The 26,887-nt window shown below is 34.4% G+C and overlaps 1 protein-coding gene across 5 annotated transcripts in view; it reads left to right on the top strand.

The window, feature by feature from the left end:
• Nucleotides 1–26,887, top strand: part of SUPT3H (SPT3 homolog, SAGA and STAGA complex component) — a 529,439-nt gene that overhangs the window by 58,557 nt on the left and 443,995 nt on the right. Inside the window, exon 2 of one of the 5 annotated variants that reach the window (XM_055329938.1) lies at nucleotides 3,394–3,482. The exons of the other annotated variants lie outside the window; for them this stretch is intronic. Coding sequence (XP_055185913.1) covers nucleotides 3,445–3,482 — 38 coding nt within the window. The 5' untranslated portion in view covers nucleotides 3,394–3,444. The remainder of the gene's footprint in view (nucleotides 1–3,393; nucleotides 3,483–26,887) is intronic. 5 annotated transcript variants of the gene reach the window in all.

Here is a 26,887-nt window from a genome sequence, read left to right as displayed (position 1 = left end):
ATAATTTGTGGAGTTACCTAACATAGTGCCATATGCACATACAATAGCAGAATCAGGTCATTGAAAAAATTTAGGTAGCTGTTGTAGTGTGTGTATGGTAAGTAAATGCTCTTCTTTTAGAACAAACTTTTAGTTTCTGCAGAAGGATTCTTTGACATCTCACAAACCAAAGTTTTTGCTAAATATTTGCCCCTTAAACTTATTTTTTTGTTGTTGTTAAGTGTACTTTGGGCACTACAAATTGACTTACATGTATTTAAATAATTTTTAACATCTCTGTATCTCTTAACTACTTGTTATCTTTTTGCAGGTAACTGTCCTACACATAATTTTTTGGTCAGGATCATTACTCTTATTGCATAAGAGTTTAGCAGATATTGTTGATTATGCACTTTGTTATCCTATGAGGTCCATTGAATTTTGGCAGGAGAAAGGGAAGTTGTGTGCTTTAAAGTCCGTATACTTATTACCCACACATATATGTATATTTTTTCTAAATTGTAAATATGTCGTCTTTGGAGCAAGTGTTACTTTGTGTTAAAAATTTTAAAACAGCAGTGATAACTGGTACACACTTGATAATTGACAGTTTCATTAGAAATAATACTCGCTGTATGTGATGAAGAGACTGACTCAGATAAGTTACTGCAAGTAAAGCTTTTCATTATGGATTTATACTATGCTTAAAATTAGAAATGAAAACCATAGATCTCTAAAACTCCATCCTTTTTGGGTATATGTTAGTATTTGCTCTGTTGAAGGAAGTAACAAGTTGAGGTCGGCTGTATAAATTACGTACTTTCATGCCGTGGAAATGAAATATAGCTTTGAACTTGAAATTAGTTTCAGAAAGTAAAGCAATTATCTTGCTTCCCCATTATCTTGTATTTAATAAATTTGTCAACATGAGTTGAACTTTTTATATTTATACTGTAAAAAGTGTTTTAAATGAGACATGTATCTTCATGGTTATTTTTGAATTATTTTTTATTTTCTGAGCTAATTATCCTATTTGAATACAATAGTTTTATTAGTATCAATCTTGTGCTCATTTCTGTTGGTGTGTGTGGTTTTTTGGGGGGATTGTTTTAAACTTCCATTTACTACTCTTCTATTTTTCTTGTAATTGAAAACAATAGGAGCAAACGGTTTGATGTAGGGATTTTGTAAATTACAGAAATCCTGATTTAGCTTAAAATGTTCTCACTGATTGTGTGGTTTTAGTAAGGAACTTTCTTAATCTCTTATTTCAACTTGGTTTGTGATCATTTTTTTGGACAGTTTTTTTTTTTGGATATGATATATAGCTGTTTAACTTTACATAGCATTTATTTGGCCTTATATTAATGATTTGAAAATTTTTTATATTTGTAAGATATGTATACTTTTATTAATGCTTTAGATTATGATTATGAGAGATTAGTTCTACTTCATTTTAATAGGGTATATGTTCATATATACAACTAGATGCATGTATTTGGTTTTGTGTGTTTGTACAGGGTGTTATTTTGTGGTACTTTATGTAATGAGAATATTTTTTCTGTTTTTTTTTCCTTCTCAGTTTGTTTTAATTAAATTATGTAAAAATCCAGAGCAACACCATGTCCATAATTGTTTGAACAACTTCATTTGGTTAGTAGATAGCAGCTGTCTGTCTAAATGTAAAATTATGTGGAAATTGGATGCCCAAAGAGAAAATACTAAACTTTCTCCTTCTCTCTCTGTCCTCCCTCACTTTTCCCTTTCTTTCCTCCTTCTCTCCTCCAGACTTTGTTTTTGGTTTCTCTTTCTCTGTTTTGACATTTCTGTAAAGTCTCAAAGTAGATTCTTACGGTTCTAGTAGGAGTTACTGACATTAATCTTCATTAATGAATACCTGGTGGCTTTGAAGCCTCTAACATTCAAGGCAAGTCATTGTTCTATACTGATACAGTACACCTCATTTGTTGGATGTATTGGCATCTGATTAGAGATTTTGTTTTCTTAATAGTTTTTAATTCCTTCCTCTATGTTACTTTATTTGTAACACATTGTTTCACATGACCTTTAATACTTTATGAGTATTACTTTGTCCTTTTGAAGGACAGAGTGATCTGTAATATATTAGTGTAGTTGTATAAATAATTCATATTTCTTATAATTATTAGAAGAATTAATCTTCTAGTGCTGTCATTTTTCTAAGAAGAAAAAAAGGCGAGAACTTGAAGAAAATATGGGAAATATGCTCATATGACAGCTGAGGATGTGGCTAGGCTAAAGCAGGAAACTACTACCCACAATGCAATGTTACATATACTACCACTTAATAAAATTTATATCAAATATGCTACTGACAAAACCAAAGAAAAATAATATCCCAACTATAGTAGTTAATGTACTAAATATATCTAGGGAAAAGTGAAACTAATCTCTTTGGAACCTTTGTACTTGGAGAATATAGTAAATTAAACCGTAGGACATCATATAATACATTGGAGCACTGTGATAACTTGGCCTTTGTGCAGTAAGACTTGATTGTAGGTGAAACTGTCTTAATATGAGAACCTTTTGGGTATTAACTTTCCTGAAAAGGGCACAAAAGGACACTCTCTTTTTCAATTGAGTTGTTGCAGTATTAAAAAGGGTTAAAGGACATTATGATCTAGTTGGAAAAGTAAGTTAATTATGAGATATATTTGTCATGATAATTTAAACTTTTTACCTAACCAGGTATGTGTGTGTGTGTGTGTGTGTGTATGTGTGTATATATATATATACACACAAAAATATATATATTTTTTTTTTTTTTTTATTGCCAGGTTTGAATTAGGGCTTAAGTTGAGGCTTTAGTTTCCACTGAGGTATTTTTCTTTTCAAAGTAATTGTTTTTCTTGCTGTTTCTTTTTATTTTTGTTAACCTACCTATAGCTTACCTGATTGATTCATATGCTTTAGGGAGGTTAGTTTAAAGCAAAAATGTAAACTGCTTTTATAATGTGGTTGACAAAGATATTAGGATATCATCTTAAAAAGTCAGATTTCAATATACTTAGGGTTTCTGTTTATAAATCTTAATCTTCTGTGCTCTGAGCTGTCAGACTTTAGCAATTTTGATGGATTTAGGACCTTAGTAATTTAGATGAATTTTATAAGGGAGGTTTTGTAAGATTTAAATAAGTGAACCTAATAGAGATTTTGAATTGATAATGTATAGAAATTTTATCAGATAATAGAAAAGACTATCAAGTTAATGTTACTTATGAAAGATCCCCTCCTTAGTATTCCAGTGTATGAAATTTTCTCTGTTTCATACCTGGCATGGTATTTATCATCTCATTATTTAAACATTAATACATTGTTTGTATCTCTATTAAGAATGATTTGCTTAATTGTTTGGAGTATTTTCTCCTTTAGAGACGGCTTATCAATAACAGCTGTAGTACTGTGGCTTTTCTCCATGGACGCATGGTGGTCTTTGGAACAACGTTCTTCAACTTTGACAGGTGAGACAGAGGCTCTCCAGTGCCACTGCTTTTGGATGAATCTAGCTGCGGTTGGAGAAAGTGCATCTTGCCAAAATATATGGGTGAGACCACACACAGCCTTTAAAATAGTTATTGTAGGCTTATTTTTAGGGATACATGTCTTGACAGTTCTTTTATTTGCATGCCAATTTCATTGCTGTGTATAGATTTTTCATTGGTTTCAGTAAAAGGGATTGTAGATTTAGATCTATCTTTGTTAAGCCTTGTGTGTAGTTTACACTAGAAAATACTCTTGAGTTCAGCCATAATCAACAGTATAGAAAATATATTGAAAATGAGCCACTTAGAATACTGATTATTTTTTAAAATAAATTTGACAGTATTCCCCTTGAAAACCTCAATTTCCCAGGAGGCTTAGTAATCAAAAATTGCTCTAGTTTGAACTTGAAGAAATAAATTGGGAAAAGAGGTTAAAAGTATTCATATACTTTAATTACATTAATAGTAAAAAAAAAATTCGTGGTTCTTTTTCAGAGGTACATGTTTTTAGAATATTGATATAAGACGTTATTCAAAATGTGTTACACTTTAGTGAAAGCTTGAAAGCATTGAAAAAAAATTGCCAAAGAAGTCAGCTTCTAAATGGAAGCTGTCTAGTCTTTATGGGATGATTAAAACTTTATTCATTTTAGTAAACTATATAAAATTGACTATACATTTACAAAAGAATATGTTTAGTGTTCTGAAACTGGGTTTGTTGGTGACCAATAAAAGCACTCTTTTAAACTTTTATAAAATGTAATCTGACCAGTGAAAACACTCTTTTAGATTTTTATAAAATGATGTGTTTTTTTAATAAAATGATGATTTGGATAATTATTCATAATTCTTATTAAGCATGACAATATTAAAAGTTCTTGAGTCCCAGCAGGCAGTTGGTCATAAGACTTTTGATAATCACTCAGTTTGGCTGGGAATATATAAAAATTGTAACCAAGATAAGATTACAGTTTCATTCTAGATACTTTTATAGGGAAAACAGAATCTACCAAGATAATAGGAATTTCAATTTCCTTCCCACTTTTATCAGGATACCCTTTCATTGCTAAATGGTTCTGCCAGGAAAGCACTGGGGAAATTGTGTTCCTACAGCTTTTCCAGAGAAAAAGTTTATAGAACGAAGAGAGAACATAGTATACACAAAAAGACTGTTGAAAGAAAGAATTGGCTCTTGCCTCTCCGAAATTGGTCATATATGTGAATCCTGACTGGATGCTAGGTTTTAAAAAGAGCATCCAAATATGGGATATTTGGGGCAGCTTGAATATGGCCTGGATATTGATGATACTATGGAATATTTATTAAATGTGACAATGTTATTTGCACATATAAAGGAAAATACCCTTATTCTTAAAAGAGGTGCATGAGGAATTATTTTCATGAAGTCAGATGCAAATAAATAAGTAAAACAAATGTGGCAAAACATTAATAATTGGTGAATCCTGGCAAAGGGTATACAGGCATTCATTTTACTACTTTTCACCTTAAATAGTGAGTTCTGAAGGGTGAAGCATTTTGTGGAAAAGGTATATAGAGATTTGACTTCAACTTGAAATTTTATTTATTCCTATAGTCAGCTTTAAAAAATGAAACTGTATGATTAGCCTAGGTTATACTTCGTAATTTTAGATCTTAGTTAATGGTTTTACTTTTTGCATTCACGTTAAAAAAATTATTACTGAATTGTACCACTGCTGTTAACTTGTTTATAGTATTATTTTCTGTCAAGAAATATTTTAATGAGGAGAAGCCTATTATCTCTATTTATATGCAAATTATTTATCCTGAATCTGTGTCATACTAGTTAATAACCCTGTCAGTGATCTGTACGAGAGGGCCAGATAGAATATATTTTTGGCTTTATAGGCCATAAGGTTTCTGTCTACCACTCAACTCTGCCATTGTAGTCTGAAAGCAGACAATAAGTAAATTAGACAATAAATAAATGAATGGGCTTGGCTGTGCTCCAGTAAAATCTTGTATATACATAAATAGGCAGCCAGAGTTTGCTCACTCCTGCCACCTACGCTTTATATACAGAGATCTGTGGCCAGTGGATAGCCTCTTTTATGAAACAGGCAAGAAGAGTTTGAAATAATGATCAAACTTTTAATATACATGTCATAATAGAATTCTTTCTTACTTATAAAAAACTTGTTTTTTCTGTTTTTAGTTTATTAAAGATCACATGTGTATATCTTGTAAACTGTGTTTAAGCAGGGCATTTTCATCTTGATCATGTAATTATATATTGTGAATAGTTTTATAAGGCACTCTGAGATCTTTTTAGGGATAAGGTTGGAATCTAAATAAATCTTGATTATAGACTATTCCCACATTATCATAAATCTCAATATTTAATTTATCTAGTTCATCACTAATAAGAAAGATGTGAAGAAATTTTAGTAGTGATTGTGATGAGCTATTTTCCCTGTTTTCCATTTATATTTGAATTTAAATCTGAGTAGAAAAAAGGATTACTTTTGGTATTCTACTCCAGAACATTCATTGCACCTATTATTGGACATAATATCCAAATTAAATTAGTTCTCTAAAGATTCATCTGTATTAGGTAGACTGAGTATTATTTATTGGCTGCTGCTACTGATTACAGCAACTGAACAGGGAAAGTATCTTTTAAAAACCGGTAAAGAGCAAATGGACCCATATTCTGATCTGAATTTAAGACCTGTAATGTATTGATATTTTAGGCTTTAAATAAATGAGTTATATAGAAATGAGATAGCTTTAAGCAAGAGTTTACAATTCAGTTATTGAACACCTTATTTTATGAACATTTTAAGCAATTCCAGGTATTACACAGCTAAGGATCAAACAGTTGAAAAATTATTACATAAATCTCATACAATTTTTTAAAAAATACTTTATTTATTTATTCATGAGAGACACAGAGAGGAGAGAGGCAGAGAGAGAGAGAGAGGCAGAGAGAGAGAGGCAGAGGGAGAAGCAGGCTCCATGCAGGAAGCCTGATGCAGGACTCGATTCCAGAACTCTGGGATCACGCCCTGAGCCAAAGGCAGGCGCGCAACCGCTGAGCCACCCAGGTATCCCAAATCTCATATAATTTAATCACAAAGGAGCAATGTTCCTCTCTTCTTTCTCCCTTATAAGTTCTGATCATTGCCTGTTTGCCCTCATTTATGATAAAGTTTTAATATGATTGTTTTTATACTTTTCCCTTCTCTAGTACTTATTATAAAAAAGTTGCACAAATCAGTGTAAGTATTAAGAATAGCCTGTCTGGGAATGAAACATAAAAATCTAATATACAGAGACTCAAAAGCATCATACAGGGTCATTAATGGGAGTTCAGACTGTCCCATCTACCTTAATAGATTTTTAAAGGAATCACTGTGTTACAGCAAGAGGAACATTTTATTAAGCATACTTTATTTAAAAACATAAAAAAATATTTAAGATTTATGTAGGGAAGATTTTCATCTAAAGTTAATAAAAAAAATAGGGACGCCTGGGTGGCTCAGTGGTTGGGCGCCTGCCTTTGGCTCAGATCATGATCCCAGGATCTGGGATCAAGTCCCTCATCAGGCTCCTTGTGAAATGCCTGCTTCTCCCTCTGCCTGTGTCTCTGCCTCTCTCTCTCATTCTGTGTCTCTCATGAATAAATAAATAAATCTTTAAAAAATTAATAAAAAATAGTTTTGGCATTTAAAATTATAATATTCAAAAAATAAAAAAATAAAATTATAATATTTATTAGGAAAATTAACCTTTTTTTTAAAAAAAAGATTTTATTTATTTATTCATGAGAGACACAGTTTATCCAACTGTAGAAGGACATCTTGGTTGCTTCCAGGTTCTGTCAATTATGAATAAAGCTGTTGTAAATGTGAGTGTAGGTTTCTGCATAGACATGTTTTCAGTTCATTTGAGTAAATACTTATGAATATGATTGCTAGATAGTTTGGTAATACCTAACCAAACCAAAGATTTAACTTTGTAAGAAATTGCCAAACTGTTGTTCAAAGTGACTGTGTCATTTTGCATTCCTGCCAGTAATGAATGATAGCTCCTGTTGCTCCACATTGTTGCCAGGGTTTGCTATTCTCCCTGTGTGGCTTTTAGCCATTCTAATAGATGTATAATGGTACCTCCTCTTTTTTTAAATTTTGCGATTCCTCAATGATAAATGATGTTCAGTGTCTTTTCATATGCTTATTTGCCACTATAAGCGGAGGTACTTGTGAGATATATGTTCTATTTTTAATTTATCATTTTGTATTTAGTTAAGAGTTCTGTACATGCCACATTTTGTTTATACATATATTTGTTGATGGACACTTGGTTATTTATTTCTCTTCCAGCAGTAGTTCAAGCCTTTAACAAAGATCAGTTGACTATATTTGCATGAGTCTGTTTCTGTGCTCTCTGTTCTGTTCCATTGATTTAAATCTCTGCTCTTTTGCCACTATCACACTGGCTTGAATAGTATAGCTTTATTATGTTACAGTGATAGAATATCAGTTTGTTAGGATTCGTAAAGTAACTTGTTGGGATTTTCATTGGGATTGCATTGAATCTGTATATCCAGTTGCAGAAAACTGACATCTTAACAAAGTATTCTTCTGGTCAGTGAAAACATTTATTTAGATCTTCTAGGTCTTCTTTTTTAATTGCACTCATCAGAGTTATGTAGTTTACATCATATGAATCTTCTACATATTTTTTTAGATTAATACCTAAATATTCATTTTTTTATGGCAATATAACTTCATAAGTTTCAAGTTCCAATTATTGATTGGTGGTATTTAGGAAAGTAATTGGTTTTCATATACTGACCTTGTATTCTACAGCTTTACTACTAATTATCTGTTATTTCTAGGAATATTTTGTTGAGTCTTTGCAATATTCTGCATAGATGTTCATCTCGTGTGAGCAAAGACAGTTTTCTTTCTTTCTTTCCAATCTTCATTCCTTTTATTTTCTTTGCTTAGCTTATTTTATCAACCAGAACTTCTGTTATGTTGAATAGGAATGGTGAAAGAGAATATCCTTGCCTTGTTACTGATCTTACTAGAAAAACATCTAGTTTGTCACCGTGAGGTATGACATTAGCTGTAGGGTTTTTGCCAGTGTTCTTTATCAAGTTGAGGAAGTTGCCCTCTATTTCTAGTTTGCTGAGAATTTTTATCATGAATGGTGTTGAATCTTGTCAGATGCTTTTTCCTTATCTATTGAAAGGAATATACCACCTTTCTTCTTCAGCCCATTGATGTGATGGATTATATCGGTTGATTTTTAAATGTTGAATGAGCCTCTCATACCTAGAATAAATCTCATGTAATTCTTTTTTATACGTTATTGGATTTGATTTGCTAATATTTTGTGAAGGATTTTTTTGTATCTATGTTCATGAAAGATACTATTTTGTATTTTTCCTTATTTGTAATGTCTTTGCTTTCGGTCTTAGGGTGCTGTTCAGAGAATGAGTTAGGAAGTGTTCTGTCAGTATCAGATTGTAGAGAGTTGTGGAGAATTTCTTCCTTAAATGTTTGTTAGAATTTCCCAGTGAAGGTGTCTTGGCCTGGTGCTTTCTGTTCTATAAGGTTATTACTTATTTATTCAATTCTGAAAATAGATATAGACTTAATTAGGTTATCTACTCTTTGTTTTAAGTTTTGATAGCTGTATCTTTTAAGCAATTGGTCTCTTTATCTGCATTTTCAAATTTTGGGCATGGAGTTGTTTATAGTGTTTCTTTGTTATCCTTTTAAATATCCAAGGGATAAGTAGTGATGCCCCCTCTTTCATTTCCCATGTAATTTATATCTTCTTTTGTTCTTATTTTATTTTATTTTTATTGGTGTTCAATTTGCCAACATATAGAATAACACCCAGTGCTCATCCCATCAAGTGCCTCCCTCAGTGCCCGTCACCCAGTCACCCCACCCCCCACCCACCTCCCTTTCTACCACCCCTTGTTCGTTTCCCAGAGTTAGGAGTCTCTCATGTTCTGTCTCCCTTTCTGATATTTCCCACTCAGTTTTTCTCCTTTCCCCTTTATTCCCTTTCACTATTTAGTTCTTGATCTGACTAGAGGTTTACAAATTTATTTGTTTCAGAAAACCAGCTTTTGGTTTTGTCAATTCTGTTGATTTCCCATTTTCATTTAATTTTGGTTTGAAGTTTTATTATTTCTTCTGCCTATTTTGAATTTAATTTGTCCTTTATCTATTTTCCTAAGGTGAAAGCTTAGATTTCTGATTTTAGATCTTTCTTCTTTTCTAATACATGCATACAATTAGATCAGTCTCTCTTAAACACTTCTTTTGATATAGTTGGATTAATATCTACTGTACTTGCAGCTATTACCTATTATTGCCCTGTTTTTGTTTCTTTTTGGGGGAAGAGTTACTTTTAAATTTTCTTCCTGGTATTAATTGAGCACTTTATATGATTGTATTTTCTTTCCTTCCTTAACATATCAGTTAAACTTTTCTTCCCTTTTTAAAAAAACTTTTTTAGTGGCTACTCTAGAGTTTAGAATATGCACTTAAAACTAATCCAACTCCAATATGAAATAACAGTACATAGTTTCATATGTAGTGCAAATATCTTATAAAAGAGTATTCCCTCCTTATAAAACCTTGCTGTCATTCATTTCATTTATCTGTAAGCTATAAACATTGAGTCCATTGTTGCTGTTATTATTTTGATCAAGCTGTGACTTGTTATATCAATTATGAATAGATAAAATAAAAAATTTTTTAAATAAAAGTTTTATTTTACCTTTATATATACCTTGTCTAATACTGTCCCTTTCTTTGTATAGATCTGTGTTTCTGACATATCATTTTCTTTCTCTTTGAAGAATTTCTTTTAACAATTTTTGCAAGGCAGGTTTACTGGTAATGGATTAGAGAGAGAGAGAGAGAGAGAGAGAGAGAGAGTTTGAGAGAGAGTTTTATTTCTCTACTTTTGAAGAATAAGTTTGCTGGACACAGAATTCTAAGTGGGTTTTTTTCTTTCAACACTTCAAATACTTCATCTTTTTTCTTTCTTGCTTAGTTTCTAAAGAGAAGTCCAATGCAATTCTTACTTTGATTACTTTGACCTATAGGTAAGGCATGTGTGTTATATTCCTGGCTTCTTTCAAGATTTTCTACAGTGTGAATATGATATGCTGAGGTGTCAGTATTTTGGTGTTTATCCTACTTGGTGCTTTCTGAACTTCCTGGATTTGTGGTTTGGATTTTTTTTTTTTATTTAACACATTTTTTATTTCACTTTTTTCCATTTCTTTATAAAACGGTCATCTCCTCACTAGCAGCTCTCTCCCCTAAAGTGGGGGAGGGGGGTGGAGGAGGTTGGACACCTCCAAAGAAAAAGGGAAGGGGGAGAAGGGCCCAGGGTTACCTCCTGAGGTTCTTCTGGGCCTGTTTCAACAATGTGTCAAAGTCAAGAGAATCGAATTTACTCTTTACAGGAGCAGGATCAAAGTCTGTCCTTAATTTTGGAAAATTCCCAACCATTTTTATTTCAACTATTTCTTCTTTCCTTTTCCGTTTTCTTCTACCTTTGGTTGTACTATTACCTGTATATTGCTTTTTGGGTAATTTTCCCACAGTTCTTGAATAATTCTTTTCTTTTTTATTCTTTTTTTTTTTAAATAAATTAATTTTTATTGGTGTTCAATTTACCAAAATACAGAATAACACCCAGTGCTCATCCCGTCAAGTGTCCCCCTCAGTGCCCATCACCCATTCACCCCCCCCCACCCTCCTCCCCTTCCACCACCCCTAGTTCGTTTCCCCAGAGTTAGGAGTCTTTATGTTCTGTGTCCCTTTCTGATATTTCCCACATTTCTTCTCCCTTCCCTTATATTCCCTTTCACTATTATTCATATTCCCCAAATGAATGAGAACATACACTGTTTGTCTTTCTCCGATTGACTTACTTCACTCAGCATAATACCCTCCAGTTTCATCTCTTTTTTATTCTTTTTTCCTTTTACCTTTCAGTTTTGGAAGTTTATTGACGTATCTTCAAGCTCTGTGGTTCTTCCCTCTCCCACGTTCAATCTGCTGATGAGCCCATTCATTTTATTTTTACAGTGTTTTGATTTTTTTTTTTTTGGCTTTTCTTTTTAGATTTTTAATTTATTTTAGTATTTTCTTCTCTTTGCTTACATTACCCATGTTCTCACTTGATGTCCACTTGTTCCATGAGAGCCTATAGCATACTAGTTTAGTTCATGTAAATTTTAGTCTGATTTTTAAATTTCTGACATATCTGAGTCTGGTTCTGATTCTTGCTTTGATTCTTCAGATTGATGTCTTGCCTAATTAGCATCTCTTATAATTTTTTGTTGAAAGTCAGATGTGATATATCTGATAAAAGAAACAGGTAGGTAGGCTTTCAGTATGAAATGTCTATGTTTATCTGGCTAGGAGTTAGGCCATGATTCTCTTGCTGTAGCAATAGTGTCAGAGACAAAAGTTTTCTGAGTGTTCTTGTTTTTGTTTCTCCTGTTGGCATTGAAGTTCCCTTGAGACTCTTTCTTAAGTAGATAGAGTCTGAGGCTTTTGGGTCTTTCAGCTCTACTCTTATTGTGCAAAAAGCTGATTTATGTAGTAGTAGTGGTGGCAGAAGAGGAAGTGTAGTGTAATTCTGTGATTAGTTTTTAGTCTTTCAGTGAGTCTGTGACTTTCGTAAGTGCTTCTCTTATTCTCCTCCCCTCACACTGAGTTAAGTAGGAAGGCTAGAGGAGCAGGGCTTGAGTATTTTTGTTTCTCCATGTGAAGGCTAGATGAGGCTGGAGTTGGAGATTTCCCTTCTCCTGTTCCAAAGACTGTTGAGTGCTGGAGTTAAGTGTTTTTCTTTCTCTAGGACAGTCAGTCTTGGTGTATTGCAAGTGGGTTAGGTTTTGGTAAATAGTTCCCTCTAAGGGCTCTTTTGTTTAGCAGAACAGAATACTCTGGAGCTTTTTCAAAATGATTACTTTCCCCTTTCCCCTTCTGAAGGGGATTTTTCCTTGGTATTCACCCTGAGAACATGGTAGGTATCTGGAAGATAAAATAGTGTATAGAGCCCGCCCCCCCCCGCCCCCCCCCCCCATCTAAAGCTGGACTACCTTGAGTTTCTGTCTTTTCTGCTAGTCCATGCTTAATTTTTAGCAGTTAATGAATACTTACCCTTTAAGTGTTCCTACCTGGTTCCAGTTAGGGGTTCTGCTTTTGGGAAGCTGTAACTCTTTGTATTCATTTGTCAGTCTCCATCAGTGTTTATCACATTGGTTTGCCCTGTGACCTCAATTCTCTGATGGATTTAAGAGTGGTTGATTTTCAGTTTGTGTAGCTTTTTTCTTATCTTTAGGAAGGGAGTGACGCCTTCCAACCTGTTTACATGTCAGACTGGAAACCAGATGTCACAACCTTTTTTACAACAATTTAATATATATAGCATTATCTTAAAATACGGAATTTAAAAGTTTAGTATCACTCATTTGTTCATTCTATCAGCATTTATTAAACACTATGTATTAAGCTCTATGTTAGTGCTTGGATTACAGAGTTAAAGCATAGTTCACAAGGGAAATGAATTAATATTGAACTATTTGGAACACGCAAATAAGTCAATGAATGTAATATTGTGTGTTGAATACTATGACATATAAACATGAAGTATACACATGATACTAGATATGATGGAAAATTTCAACCAGATTGATGAATTCAGTGAAAGTTATTCAGAATTGGTGAAAATTAGCTGAATTTGAAGGACTGTTAGGTGTTGATTCAACACCTGTAGGTAGGAAAGGCAAGAGGAGGGAGATACAAGAAGGAATGTTAAGGACCAAGACCACATGGAACAGCTTACAGCATTTTGTGAATTGTATTCAATTCTAAGGTGTTGGGGCAAAGTTGGGTGAAAAATGTCCAGTCTGGAAAGGTAGACAGAGATTAATCAAGAAGGACCTTATTTGTTAGGCTATTTAAGTTGATTGAACTTTATGTTCAAAACTAAGGGGAACCATTATTACTTTTTCTTGAGGAGGGAAGTGACCTGATAGAGGTGTAGAATGATCTGGTAGTAGTGTGGAGGATGCATTATTAGAGGGGACAGGGAGGTTTTCTTAGTTGAAAGAGAGTCTGAATGAATGAAAATGATAGAAGGAAAGTGAACTCTAAAACCACTGATGGAAGTTGAAGTTTATGTTCATGTAGTTCTGTTCTTAAACAAACTGAGTGGACATTTTGTTAAGCATTGTTAGAATAGACTTATCCAACTGAATTTAGGTGAATATATTTGTGAAAGGTTTTTATTAATAAATTCAAAATCTGACAAATCATATATACTTTTTCTGTCATAGCTCTAAACCATGAAGTACAGTAAATAATGCATGGAAACAATAAATATTGCAGTTATATTGGAGCTGGTATGAAAAGACCATGATAATATGTATTTTTTCAAAAGATTATTTATAATTGCAGGTGGTGATATAAAATGAATTAGGTTCCAGTAATGTGAATGCTCTTGGTTCTTATTTATGGCTAAAAGCTGGTATTTCTTACTTTAAAAAATAGAGGTAGCCTTGAGTCTTAGTTTGGAAATATCTATGGGCCATGATTAGCCATATTATTTTCCAGGCTTTATATTTAAAGATAAATATTGCTTCCATAATTCTTGGACTTGTCCTTGAAAAGCAAACAAGCAAACACAAAATCCTGAAGAAGCCTAGTCAGTAGTGATTTCCATTGAAATGTGTTGAGAGTTGAAAGATCAGGCTATGGATTTAATAATAGTAATGGAATCCATGCTGCCTTTGCTCTCAGTGTTTCCATTGGAATAAGAATTTCTAGGAATAAGAATTTCAGCTTGTTGACTTCCCCTGTCATTTGTGTTTTTATAGGGCTCAAGTGCATTTTAATGGTTAAGTATGTTATAGACAGGAGACGATTTTGTACCATTGGTTACATTAAAAAAAAAAAATAAAAGGAAAACTTGGTGTAGTTGACTTCGTTCACTTTCTAAGATCTTTTTGACATTTTTACCTATTAAAATGATTTGGTTAATAGACTCTACAACTAAAAACAAACACCTGGGAAGCTTTTATGTTTGTGTTTTTCTGCTTTCAGTTTGAATGTTGGTTTTTTTCTTTTTTTCTCCTAATTACCTTCCTTCTTGGCCTTTCTTGTTAGGAACTTTTTAAAAGAAGCTTTCTGAGGTCTGTTGGTATAGCTTTGAAATAGCTTCTGTTAATAGTCTATTTAGTTTTAGGAAAATGATACTACCATTTTAGAGCAATGGAATACTCAGAATAGCAAATGGTATCATTAATGCCAAACATAATGATAAAATAGTGGAAAAATTGAATATGTTTAGTTTTTTTGGATTTAATTACATTGAAAGTATCTCTTTTTCAGCTTAATTATTGACTAATTATTCTGGTAATTTATCTTTCCTTTAAATTATTTAGAATAAAATTCCTCACAGTGCTAAATTGTTTTTCAAAATTACAGCTCTTTAATTTGGATGGGTGGGTAGAGAGAAGTTACTTTTATCTGTAACATTTTCCTGTAGAAAGCAGTATTAAATGTCTTTTAATCTATTCCAAGTGAAATGTAATTATTAGATGTTGGTATTTATACATATAAATGGATAAAAGTATATATATTTTTTCCATTTACATAGCATCCAGTTGATGCAGGTGACTCTAGTTTGTCATTGATCCTGATCTGTAGTGTGTGGGCGGTCATTTGCCTTGTAGCAGGAGATTTATGCAACTTTTCTACAATAAATAATGAAATCTACTTGAATAAATACAAAGTTAAAGAAAAGTGTCTATACTTTAGTTCCTTTTTAGTTATATTAAAACAAAGTATAGGCATACCTTGGAGATACTGTGGATTTGGTTCCAGGCCACTGCAACAAAGTGAATATCACAATAAAGTGGATCAAATGAATATTCTGGCTTCCTAGTCTTTATAAAGGTTGTGTTTACATTATACTGTAGTCTTTTAAGTGTGCAGTGGCAGTATGTCTTAAGGAAGTACACACCTAAATAAAAAATTATTTATTGCTAAAAAATGCTAACCATCATCTTAGTTCTCAGTGAGTTGTAATCACAGATCACAAATCACCATAACAAGTATAATAATGAGAAAGTCTGAAATCTTGTAAGAATTACCAAAACATTACACAGAAACACAAAGTGAGCAAGTGCTTTTGTAAAAATGGCGCCCCAGACTTGCTCAACACAGAGTTGCCACAAACCTTCTAATTCTAAAAAACGCAGTGCCAAGTGCAATAAAGTGAAGCACAATAAAATGAGGTATGCCTGTAGCATTTAATTGAACAAGGTTTTATCAGCTTTCTAGCAGGTGCCATATATCAGTAATACCAAGATGGATAAACCCAATTGATTTCTTGCTATCAGGCACAAGGTTATTTAAAAAGGAGATAGTCTTGCAAACATTATTTAGAATCTAGCTCTGAACAGGGTGGTAGGGAGTCCTGATTGGCAGCAGGCACTTTAGCCAGATGCTGTGATGTGAACTAGGAGTTTGCTAGGTAGGGACCAGAACTAACACAAAGGCCACTTCAGCAGAGCTTAAGGAATCATCTCCTCACTCTCTGTCAGCAAAACAAAACAAAGTACTGTACCAGTAAAACAAAACCTCAAAATATTAAGAAAAACATAAAGGGATAAGCAGCAGACAGACAAAATGAATTTACCATTGTGTTTTAATGGGTTGAAATTCTGCAAAGCTAGATTGGAAGAGAGCATGAATTACGAGATGAAAAAGAGTAAGTCCCTTGCTGTGATTGTATTTGCTGTGTGATCCTAGATAAGTCAAGTTTCTTGGTCTTCAGTTTTCCTCCTCATAGTAGCTTCTGTTGGTGCCATACCCAGATCCTTTTACCTGGATGGGTATTTGCCCATCCCTCACCTGTAGACCCGGTGACTGACAGCTCTTAGCAGAAAACACCTCCACAGAATTATTGGGAGCTGACTTACCAGAGGTGCCTAGGACATACTGTTTCCCTGCTTCCTCAGGGCATGGGTAGGTGACCTGTAGCCAGTGACTGACTTTTATGGGATATGAGTGCATGGTCATTTAGACTCCATAGTTCACTGTGGGATCAGGATGAGATTATACTTCAGCTGCGCCTTTGGCTTTCTTGCCTTACCCATTTCCTTGGACTTTCTGTTGAAAGCATTCCCTCAGCATTTTCATCTGAGCCTTTGCTTTTCAGGAACTCACTAAAGACACTTCCTCCCCCATTTAAAGTTGTGGTCAAATACACATAAGGTTTGCTATTTTAACTGTTTTAAAACGTATCGTTTGGTGGCAGTAAATACATTCACAGTGCTGTGCAGCTATCTAGTTACTGAAAGTTCTAAAACATTTTTGTCACCCCAAAGGGCAACCCCATACTCACTGAGCAGTTGCTTCCTACTACTACTCACTGTATCACTCTCCTACTCCCACAAAAAAACCCCCAGACATTGGCAATACCTAGGAGTGGAATTCCTGGCTCATACTGTAATAATGGGTTTAACTTATTGAGGAACTGCCATTTGTTTTCCATAGAGGCTGCGTCATTTTTCATTCCCACCACCAGTGTACAAGGGGTCGAATTGCTCCACATCCTCATCAACACTTTTGTTTGTTTTTTGTTTTTATGTTCAACTAGTGGGTATGGACATTTATCTTTAAACTTGAGCTAAGATTCATCCTAAGATTATCATGAGAATCAAATAACTTGTTACATAAAATATTTAGCACATCACAGCACCATAGAGATGCCTTTACTTCTCATGTCATGACATACAATTTGAACTGAAGTAGGATTTATTTTTTATTTTTATTTTTATTTTTTTCAAAGATTTTATTTATTCTTGAGAGACATAGAGAGAGGCAGAGACACAGGCAGAGGGAGAAGCAGGCTCCATGTTGGGAGCCCGATGCGGGACTCGATCCCGGGACTCCAGGATCATACCCTGGGCCAAAGGCAGGCGCTAAACTGCTGAGCCACCCAGGGATCCCCTATTTTTATTTTTTTTAAAAGATTTTATTTATTCATAGAGACAGAGAGAGAGGCAGAGGGAGAAGAAGGCATCATACAGGGAGCCCGACACGGGACTCGATCCAGGGTCTCCAGGATCACGCCTTGGGCTGCAGGCGGCGCTAAACCGCTGGCCACCGGGGCTGCCCTGAAGTAGGATTTAAACAATAGGTCTGTTCTTAGCTTTTATAAGACTTAACATAGAGGATCATAAATTATGAAAGGCCATGGGGGAAGGCTAATTTAAGTCTATAGAATTAAGCTTTTAGTTATTTCTTTTTATATTTAAAAGATGTTATTCTTTACATAGTTTCAGTATAAGAAAAAAATGATTGGGGCTCTTTTATTTCAGTGCCTGTTCATTAGCAAAAGAGCCACTTTCACCAAGAACTTGTCATTATTCTACTTTGTTGTAAATCCTGTTTGTATGCTAATTTAGAAAAATTACAAATGTTGGATGATAAAAAGAATGTAAAACTATTTTTTTCCCCACAGATAAAGATTTTAAATTAGTATTTTTCTTTTTGTATATGAGGTATATATATATATATGTATAGATGTACATGATTTTGATATTTTTAGTTAACATAATTTGTGTTTCTAAATATATTAAAAATCTCTGTATAATCATTTTTAGTGACAGTGTTCTTCATTGTGGATATTCTAGCCTTTTCATATGGTTGAACTTTTACTTCTCTTTTTTGGGGGGATGTGTGTATGCTTAACCACTTTTCTGTATTTGGAATCTTCAAAGTATTGTAATATTTCTTTGTGTGTATTGTAATATTTCTTTTATGTGTATGTTTAAAGACTTTTGTACTTGGAATCTTCAGATTATTGTAATATTTCTTTTGTTTCAGGGGCTACCTATTTTAGAACCTATTACTATTTTTGTTTTTGAATAGTTATCAGCTTAATATCATTGCTTCATGTATTTTTATAAAACGTTTTTATTTATTTGGATGCTCTTAAAACTTTGTCCTTCTGGGGTTTTTATGGCTTTCTGCCAGGGAAAATCAAAAGCCACAAGATTAAAATGACCCATATTTTGAAGCATCAGTTTTAATCTCTGGTAAGTCATTTTTAATGTATAATTACAAACATGGATATATTGTGACATTAAGATAAAGTTAACAGGAAATTTTCAAGATAAAACTGGGGATACAAAAATATTTGATAAATTCCAGTACTCTGGGGCAGAGGTTTGATAAGTATTGGTTCAGTTTGTAATATGTGATATTTTTAGTATGTGCAATATGTGATATTATATTACCATTTAGTTAATAATAATGCTGTTCATAACCTTGAGTCATTTATTTTTCTCACTTGAGCAGACTTAGTAGGTGCGTATGTTTTAGTGTATTGTTATGGATTTTTCAGTTGTTAAGCATTAGATAATATTTTAATAAATATTCCTTACACGTTAGACATGTCTTACAAAACCTCCTTTCTGATTTTTGTAAATGATTTTTTTGATAGGTTACAGGTGGATCAAGGCACAGATGTCTGGGAATTAACTGTGAAACATCTCCACTTCTCTTGATTCCCTATTTTTTCTTAGTTTTAGTAATTAAAAATTAAAAATTATTTTTTCCTGATTATAAACTTATCACATACATTGCTGAAATGTTGAAAAGAAAATTTCTTAATGGCGTCATCATTCTTCCAGTCATCATATTTGCAATTCTTTTCTTTTATTCCTTTATTTTAGTTGATTCTTGTTAGTTGTTTCCTTACATCTTATCTTTATTTTTCATTTCTCTATCATGACTTATACCCTAAACTTCACTACCCCTTAACTTATAAATTAGGACTTGGCTTCTCTGTCTCCAAATGTATCCAGTCTCATACTTTCTAACTTTTATTTTTGCTACTACATTAATCTGTCCAAATCTTTTATGTACCTATATTCCTTCTCTTAGGTTAAATGCTTGTTTTAGGTAAAAGATACTAGACAGCATTTCCCAAACTTGTTCCTTGCTGCCTGTTTTCTGTGTTTTACTTCTGTTCATTCCTTTGGGTTCATAGTATCCTTGTTTCCACTTTTTAAAGTCCTGGTCATCCTCCAAGGTATCACAAGTCTTACCTTTTCATAAAACTTTTTTGTGAGCTTCAGAGTGAGAACATCATGAGGTTATAAAAAAGTGACTGCTTTGAAGTTTGTCAGAACTGCATTCTAGTGCTGGCTGTGCACATGATCAACTCTGTGACCCAGGCCTTTGAGATTTTTCCTTTCTTCATTTCTAGAATGGGAATGATAGGGATGCCTGGGTGGCCCAATGGTTAAGCTTTCGGCTCAGGGCATGATCCTAGAATCCCAGGGATCAAGTCCCTTGCAGGGAGCCTGTTTCTCCCTCTGCCTATGTCTCTGCCTCTCTCTGTGTGTCTCTCATGAATAAATAAATAAAATCTTAAAAAAATATGGATAATTGTAAGCATAAATCTAGCTAATATTTGTGAAGTACCTATTAGGAGCAGTTGAACAATTTATGTTGAATTGTTCATTCAGTAAATTCATATTAGATGTCTACTCTCTAGGTTTTTTTCAGGTGATGAGCTGTATGCTAGAGATATTGAAGTTTTGAAATTTTATATACTGTTTGTAATTTGGGGAGGGGGTGGAAGTATGAAAGTGAGAGGAAGTAGGAGTGTCTTTTATATTTTTAGATCTTTTTTTTAATTTATGTATTTATGATAGTCATACAGAGAGAGAGAGAGAGAGAGAGGCGGAGACACAGGCAGAGGGAGAAGCAGGCTCCATGCACCGGGAGCCCGACGTGGGACTCGATCCCGGGTCTCCAGGATCGCGCCCTGGGCCAAAGGCAGGTGCCAAACCGCTGCGCCACCCAGGGATCCCTGTCTTTTATATTTTTAATAAAAAGAGCAATACTTCCTATGTTTGAGGGGCAGTAGGACCTAATAATGGATATCATACTGCAATTTAAGAGACTATACACAAAATATTTGTGAACACTTCTTTACATCTGTTGGACTTAGGGCAGCTTTAGGATGGTGTGATATAGGTAGACCTCAAACTCAATTTATCTTTGAGATAGGATTAAGAGTATAACCTCAACCTTGGACTTTTGTAAGAATCACATAATATATAAACAACTAGCTCAGTGCTATCTTCTATTGCCTGTCCTCACAATAATACTATATAGTAGGTATTATTTTTTTCCTTTTAAGAGATAAGGAAATGGAGGGGGTGCCTGGATGGCTCAGTCAGTTAAGTGTCTGCTTTCAGTTCAGATCATGTGGGATCAAGCCTTGGAGTCAGACTCCTTGTTCAGTGGGAAGTCTGCTTCTCCCTCTTCCTTTTCCTCTCCCTCTTCCCCTGCCCTCACCCCAGCTTGTGTGCTCTTACTCTCTCTCTTTTCAAATAAAATGAAATCTTTTATTTTATTTTTTTTAAATTTTTTTATTTATTTATGATAGTCACAGAGAGAGAGAGAGAGAGAGAGAGAGAGAGGCAGAGACACAGGCAGAGAGAGAAGCAGGCTCCATGCACCGGGAGCCTGACGTGGGATTCGATCCCGGGTCTCCAGGATCGCGCCCTGGGCCAAAGGCAGGCACCAAACCGCTGCGCCACCCAGGGATCCCAAAATGAAATCTTTTAAAAAAGATTTAAGGAAATGGAAGCACACAAAGCTTACATGACTTATCCACAGTCTTGCAGTTAATAGTAATGGCAATAAAAGCAGTTGTCACTGCCACCTACCCCTCTCACTGCCCTCTGTGACTTTGTGGTTTCTGGTCTTACCAAAATTTTGACACTTGTTTTCAGTGCATATCATTGTTACACATGTGAATAATCAAGGGGAGAGAATCACAGTGGATTTTTCTTGGCTGTTACGATTGATGGGAAGTTGTCCATCAGTGATATTTGTGGATGGCCTAGAGAATCTGGAGGAATGTTATACGTCTAGAATTGCTGTTAGATTGCTGAAAGGTCATGTAAATTGATAATCTCATTGCAGTTCAGATTAACTTCTAAGAGAGTAAGTATAATTTTTGAGAACTCTATTACATTTAGTAATACCATTTTTTTTTTTTTTTTTAGATTTTATTTATTCATGAGAAACAGAGAAAGAGAGAGAGAGAGAGGCAGAGACACAGGCAGAGGGAGAAGCAGGCTCCATGCAGGGAGCCCGACATGGGACTCCATCCCTGGTCTCCAGGATCCCATCCTAGGCTGAAGGGGGCGCTAAACCGCTGATCCACCAGGGCTGCCCTAGTAATACCATTGGTATAGATAGGATGCATTATCTTTGAATTTCAAAGAGCACAATTTAAATTTTTCTCTAACACTTAATGACTGTGACTTTGAGTAAACCATATAACCTTGAGAAGCTATCCTGAATCATTAAAAGTGATGATAGTATATCTTGAAAGATTATTTTAAGGCTAAAATGAGGGAAGTTTAATTCCCTCTATCATAATGCTTAGCTCAAAGTAGGTATGGCATTCATGCATTATCTCATTTAGTCATCAGCTGTTGAGGTCCTGTATTCATTTTGCAAATGCAAAAACAGCTCAGAGAAAGGTTACTTGAATTGACCAACTTCACACAGCTGAGAAGTAGTGAGTCTAACTTTGAACCCATATCTGTCTGTCCCTCCTTGCTAACTAGAATTCTGTATAGTAATATCTTAGATGGGGTGTAGACTGGAAAACAGTATTTCTGTTGGATGTTATCTCCTCAAGGCCAGCTTTCTTACTTTCTCTGTTTTGCTTATAATGTTATAGTTGAGTCAGACTTTGTGGGTTTGAAACTTTGCTTCACCATTTATTTGTTGTGTTACTGGTGGCAAAGTACTTTATTTTTTGGCCTTCAAATTCGTCACTTGTGAAATGGAAATAGTAAGGCATCTATCTCAATGGGACCTTTTGATGCAATACTGTGGGATGCTGTAGCATATAGAGTAAGTCTTTGACTGTTGTTTGCTGCTGTTTTTATTTTTTTATTTTTATTTTTATTTTTTATGATAATCACACACAGAGAGAGGCAGAGACACAGGGAGAGGGAGAAGGAGTCTCCATGCACCGGGAGCCCGATGTGGGACTCAATCCCGGGTCTCCAGGATCGCGCCCTGGGCCAAAGGCAGGCGCCAAACCGGTGCACCACCCAGGGATCCCTGCTGCTGCTTTTATATATTAGAAACAGTAGTGTGGAAAGAATTTGGAATTGCATAGACCTGGCATGTGGTCTAGCTCTTTGTACTTTTTAGCTTTGAGACTTTATTGAGCAAGTTAACTTTGGAGAAGCTTAAGTTTTTTTCTTCTCTTTAAAAAGAGATCCTAAGACCAACCTTATAGTATTTTTGTTGATGTTTAAAGGACAGGATATTTAAAACGGTGACAGAAGAGTAAATACAAAACGAATGTTAGCTTTCTCTCCCATTCTACTCCGCACTCCTGCCTTTTACTTGAAGTTTTCACTGCCCTCTTTTATTTGAAGAGATTTATTTGGTCCTCTGACAGTGCAGAGGAACTCACCACGTGTGTTACAAATATACAGCCTGTGCCTGGTAAACAGTCTTAATCTCACTTCTTCCCTGATAGTTATATGTCTTAGTAGCTCAGTAGTTATCTGCTTTTTGCCCATAAGTAAAAGCAAGAGCCTTTTTACTTCCCAAATAATTTGTAAGTTTAAATTGAATTTGCCCAAAAGAAGACAACTGATTTTAATAATTGCCAAAGAAATCAGAGCTCTTAAAAAAAAAAATCATACTTTAATCTTCTCTGTACTGGTGTTAACAGCTGACTAGTATGATTTTTCTTTAAAATCTTTTACTCAGCAAGATTATTTTGTAATATCTCACCCTTAGCTATGAGACTTACCACACATGACATACAACAGGTATGATTTATATTTACCTCTTTTTTTGGGAACCCAAGAAGATAATTATACTTAAGTGTTTTCTAAAAAGTCTCTCAAGTATTAGCTGACTTCTTGATAAATTATTGTTCTGCTGGTATCTTTTAAATATAATGCCACTAATAATTATATAATATTCATAGCTTACTTTCTTAAAATTTACATGATAGCTGTGAGAGCAAATATTATACACCCCTCTCCTCCATCTTATGAGATCCTTGAGGCTCTATCTACCAAGACACCATGATTAAGTGATTTCAGATCCCATTGTGTAGATAATTCCCAAATGGATAACTGGATCAGTAAAGGTTGGATGCAAATTTGGGTTGTCAGTTTTTAAATCCCCCCTCCCACCCCAAGATAATTAATATACCTGAGAACTTCTCACATAGGACAAGGTATGTGAGCCCAAAGAACTATGCCTAGAGCATTGCAGCTATTGCTTATATCAAAAATGAAAAAAATCCAAATATCAAAAAGGGAATGGATAGTAAAAACAAATACATAGAAAAGTTGCTATTGGGCAGTTAAAATGAACGAAGTCCGTGTTTATGAATATGAATGGGTACATTGTGAAAACCAAGTTGAGCCCAAGACAGATGTACAGCAGTGACATTACTGATGCAGATTTTTAAAAACAAAACCATACTATTTTACTGTGCATAAGAACAGTATTCCAGAACATGAATGAGAAGGATACACACCAACTATAGAGTAGTGGTTATTTCAGAGAAGGGAAAGAGTGTGAGGGAAGCTAGTACAAAAAGAATTTCAGCTGTATCACATAATGTATTTGAAAAAAGAGTGATGGTGACTTTATATTACATTCTCAGTAACGTACTGGCTTTAAAGTAGTTCATAATTAAAATTACACATCTCACACCGGTCAGAATGGCTACAATTAATAAGTCAGGAAACACAAGAGTTACTAATAAAGCAATTAAGATAGTGTTAACTTATTTCCCTGATGATGAAATCAAAACCACAATGAGATAACACCTCATGCCTGTCAAAATGGCTAAAAGTAACAATACAAGAAACAACAGGTGTTGGGGATGTGGAGAAAGAGGAACCTTCTTACACTGTTGGTGGGAATGCAAGCTGGTGCAACCACTCTGGAAAACAGCATGGAGGCTCCTCACAAAGTAAAAATAGAACTACCCTATGATCCAGGAATTGTACTACTAGATATTTACCCAAAGGATACAAAAATACAGATTGGAAGAGGTACATGCACCTGGATGTCTATAACAGCATTGTCAACAATAGCAAAACTATGGAAAAAGCCCAAATGTCCGACTGATGAATGACTAAAGAAGATGTGGTATATATACATACAGTGGAATATTATTCATTTAACAAAAGGAATGAAATCTTACCGTTTGCAATGATGTTGAGGGAGCTAGAGTGTATCATGCTAAGCAAAATAATTCAGAGAAAGACACCATATGGTTTCACTCAGATGTGGAATTTAAGAAACAAAATAGAAGAACATATGGGAAGGGGGAAAAAGAGAGGGAAACAAACCATAAGAACTCTTAATGATAGAGAACAAACTGAGGGGTGATGGAGGGAGGTAGATGGGGGATGAGCTAGATGGGTGATGGATATTGAGGGCACTTGTTATGATGAGCATTGGATGTTATATGTAAGTGATGAATCACTGAATTCTACTCCAAAACCAATATTGCACTGTATGTTAACTAGAATTTGAATAAAAATGAAAAACCGCATGAGAAATTTTAACAAAAAGCAAGTTGCAATATACCAGTAAAACTGCCGTTTTCATTTGTATTTTTACAGTTCTCTTATGTATGTAAATGATTTTGGGTTTTTATGGTGGTAATTAAAAAGATTCTCTCTAAAATCTATTTAATTAAGGGTTGATACTTGAAGAAAATTTTAAGTATATAGGAGGGTGATAGTATGTTAATATGCAAAATAATTGGAGATAGACTATGGAAAACAAATTAATTAGGAAGCACCAAGTTTTAAAGATTGAGTTTTCTGTAAGGTTAATAGAAGTGTGTTAGTCATTCTTTCTTGGTGCTAAGGCTAGAAATCCCTCCTGTAGATTTTCTAGAAATGTCCTATGGTAATTTTTCCTGTGTATCTCGTGTATTGTCTATATCATATATATATATATATATATATATATACACACACACACACACACACATACATATACAGAGTACACTCATAGGATTATGTCTTATACTGTGCTTTGATATTGATTAATACTGTCATACCAAAGTGCAGTTGTGTTTTAAAGAGGAATCTATGGTAGGTGGAAAAATGGATTGATGAACAGAAGATACACAAAAAGTCGTAGTCTTTCTAACGATTGGTCTTTATCAAGGGATGGGTCTTACGAGTATCTTGAAGTATCCCATAGCTTGGTTATTGCAAGGAATCTATAGATTTATAAATAGTATTCAGAAAATATTGAATGTAGACTTTAAGATGTTTTGTTAAATGCTTATGCTACTATGTCTCTAGTATATGCATGTATTTTTGTGATTAATAAAGCACAAATACATTTTAAAACACTACCAAATGAATAGTAGTCATCTATATTCTTCATTAATGTAGCATAGTTATAATATGTTTTTAATATAAAACAATATTCTGACTGAAAGTGACTGAACACCAGTATTAATGAGCTGACATATATCTTTAAGTCTCTTAAAAAATACTGTAATTGCCCATTCTCAGTGATAATCCCTGAAAGAAATATAGATTTCAGTTTTTCTTAGTTGCCAGTTAATAAGGGACTTATGCTTTGAGGTTGACTTGGAATAGATTTTCTAAAAAGATTTAATTATTTATTTTAGAGAGGGAGCAAGTAGGGGGAGGGATAGAGGGAGAGGAGAGAGAGAATCTTAGACTTCCCGTTGAGTGTGGAACCTGATGTGGGGCTTAATCTCACAACGTGAGATCAAGACCTGAGCCCAAACCAAGAGTTGGATGCTTAACCAACTGAGCCACCTAGGCACCCCTGAGTTGGAACAGATTTGATATCATGTTGTGAAAGTTGAGAGTCTGGAAGTGGGATTGTACCAGATAGTGGAGATAAGCTCAGAAATTACCTGATGGCAGCATTGGGATTCTCTTTAGCAGATTATATTAGGTAAATCCTAGTAGGAAAAGCATACTTGAGGCCTCATAATATTGTATAATATAAGCATAGCCAGAGTCCTGTTAACCTGGAAACTTTTTAAAGATTTTTATTTATTTATTTGAGAAAGAGAAAGAGCAAGCAGGGGGGAGGGGCAGAGGGAGAGGGAAAAGCAGACTCCTCACTAAGCAGGGAGCCTGATGCAGGCCTCCATCCCAGGATCTGGGATCGTGACCCTAGCCAAGGCAGACACTTAACTTACTGAGGTACCCAGGCGCCCCAGCCTGGAAACTTTTTAAAGCAAATGTAACT

This window comes from Nyctereutes procyonoides, unplaced genomic scaffold, assembly GCF_905146905.1.
Source record: "Nyctereutes procyonoides isolate TBG_1078 unplaced genomic scaffold, NYPRO_anot_genome, whole genome shotgun sequence".
In the NCBI taxonomy this organism is placed as follows: domain Eukaryota; kingdom Metazoa; phylum Chordata; class Mammalia; order Carnivora; family Canidae; genus Nyctereutes; species Nyctereutes procyonoides.
Note: the sequence above shows the minus strand (reverse complement) of the source record. Positions and strands in the feature narration are given on the sequence as shown.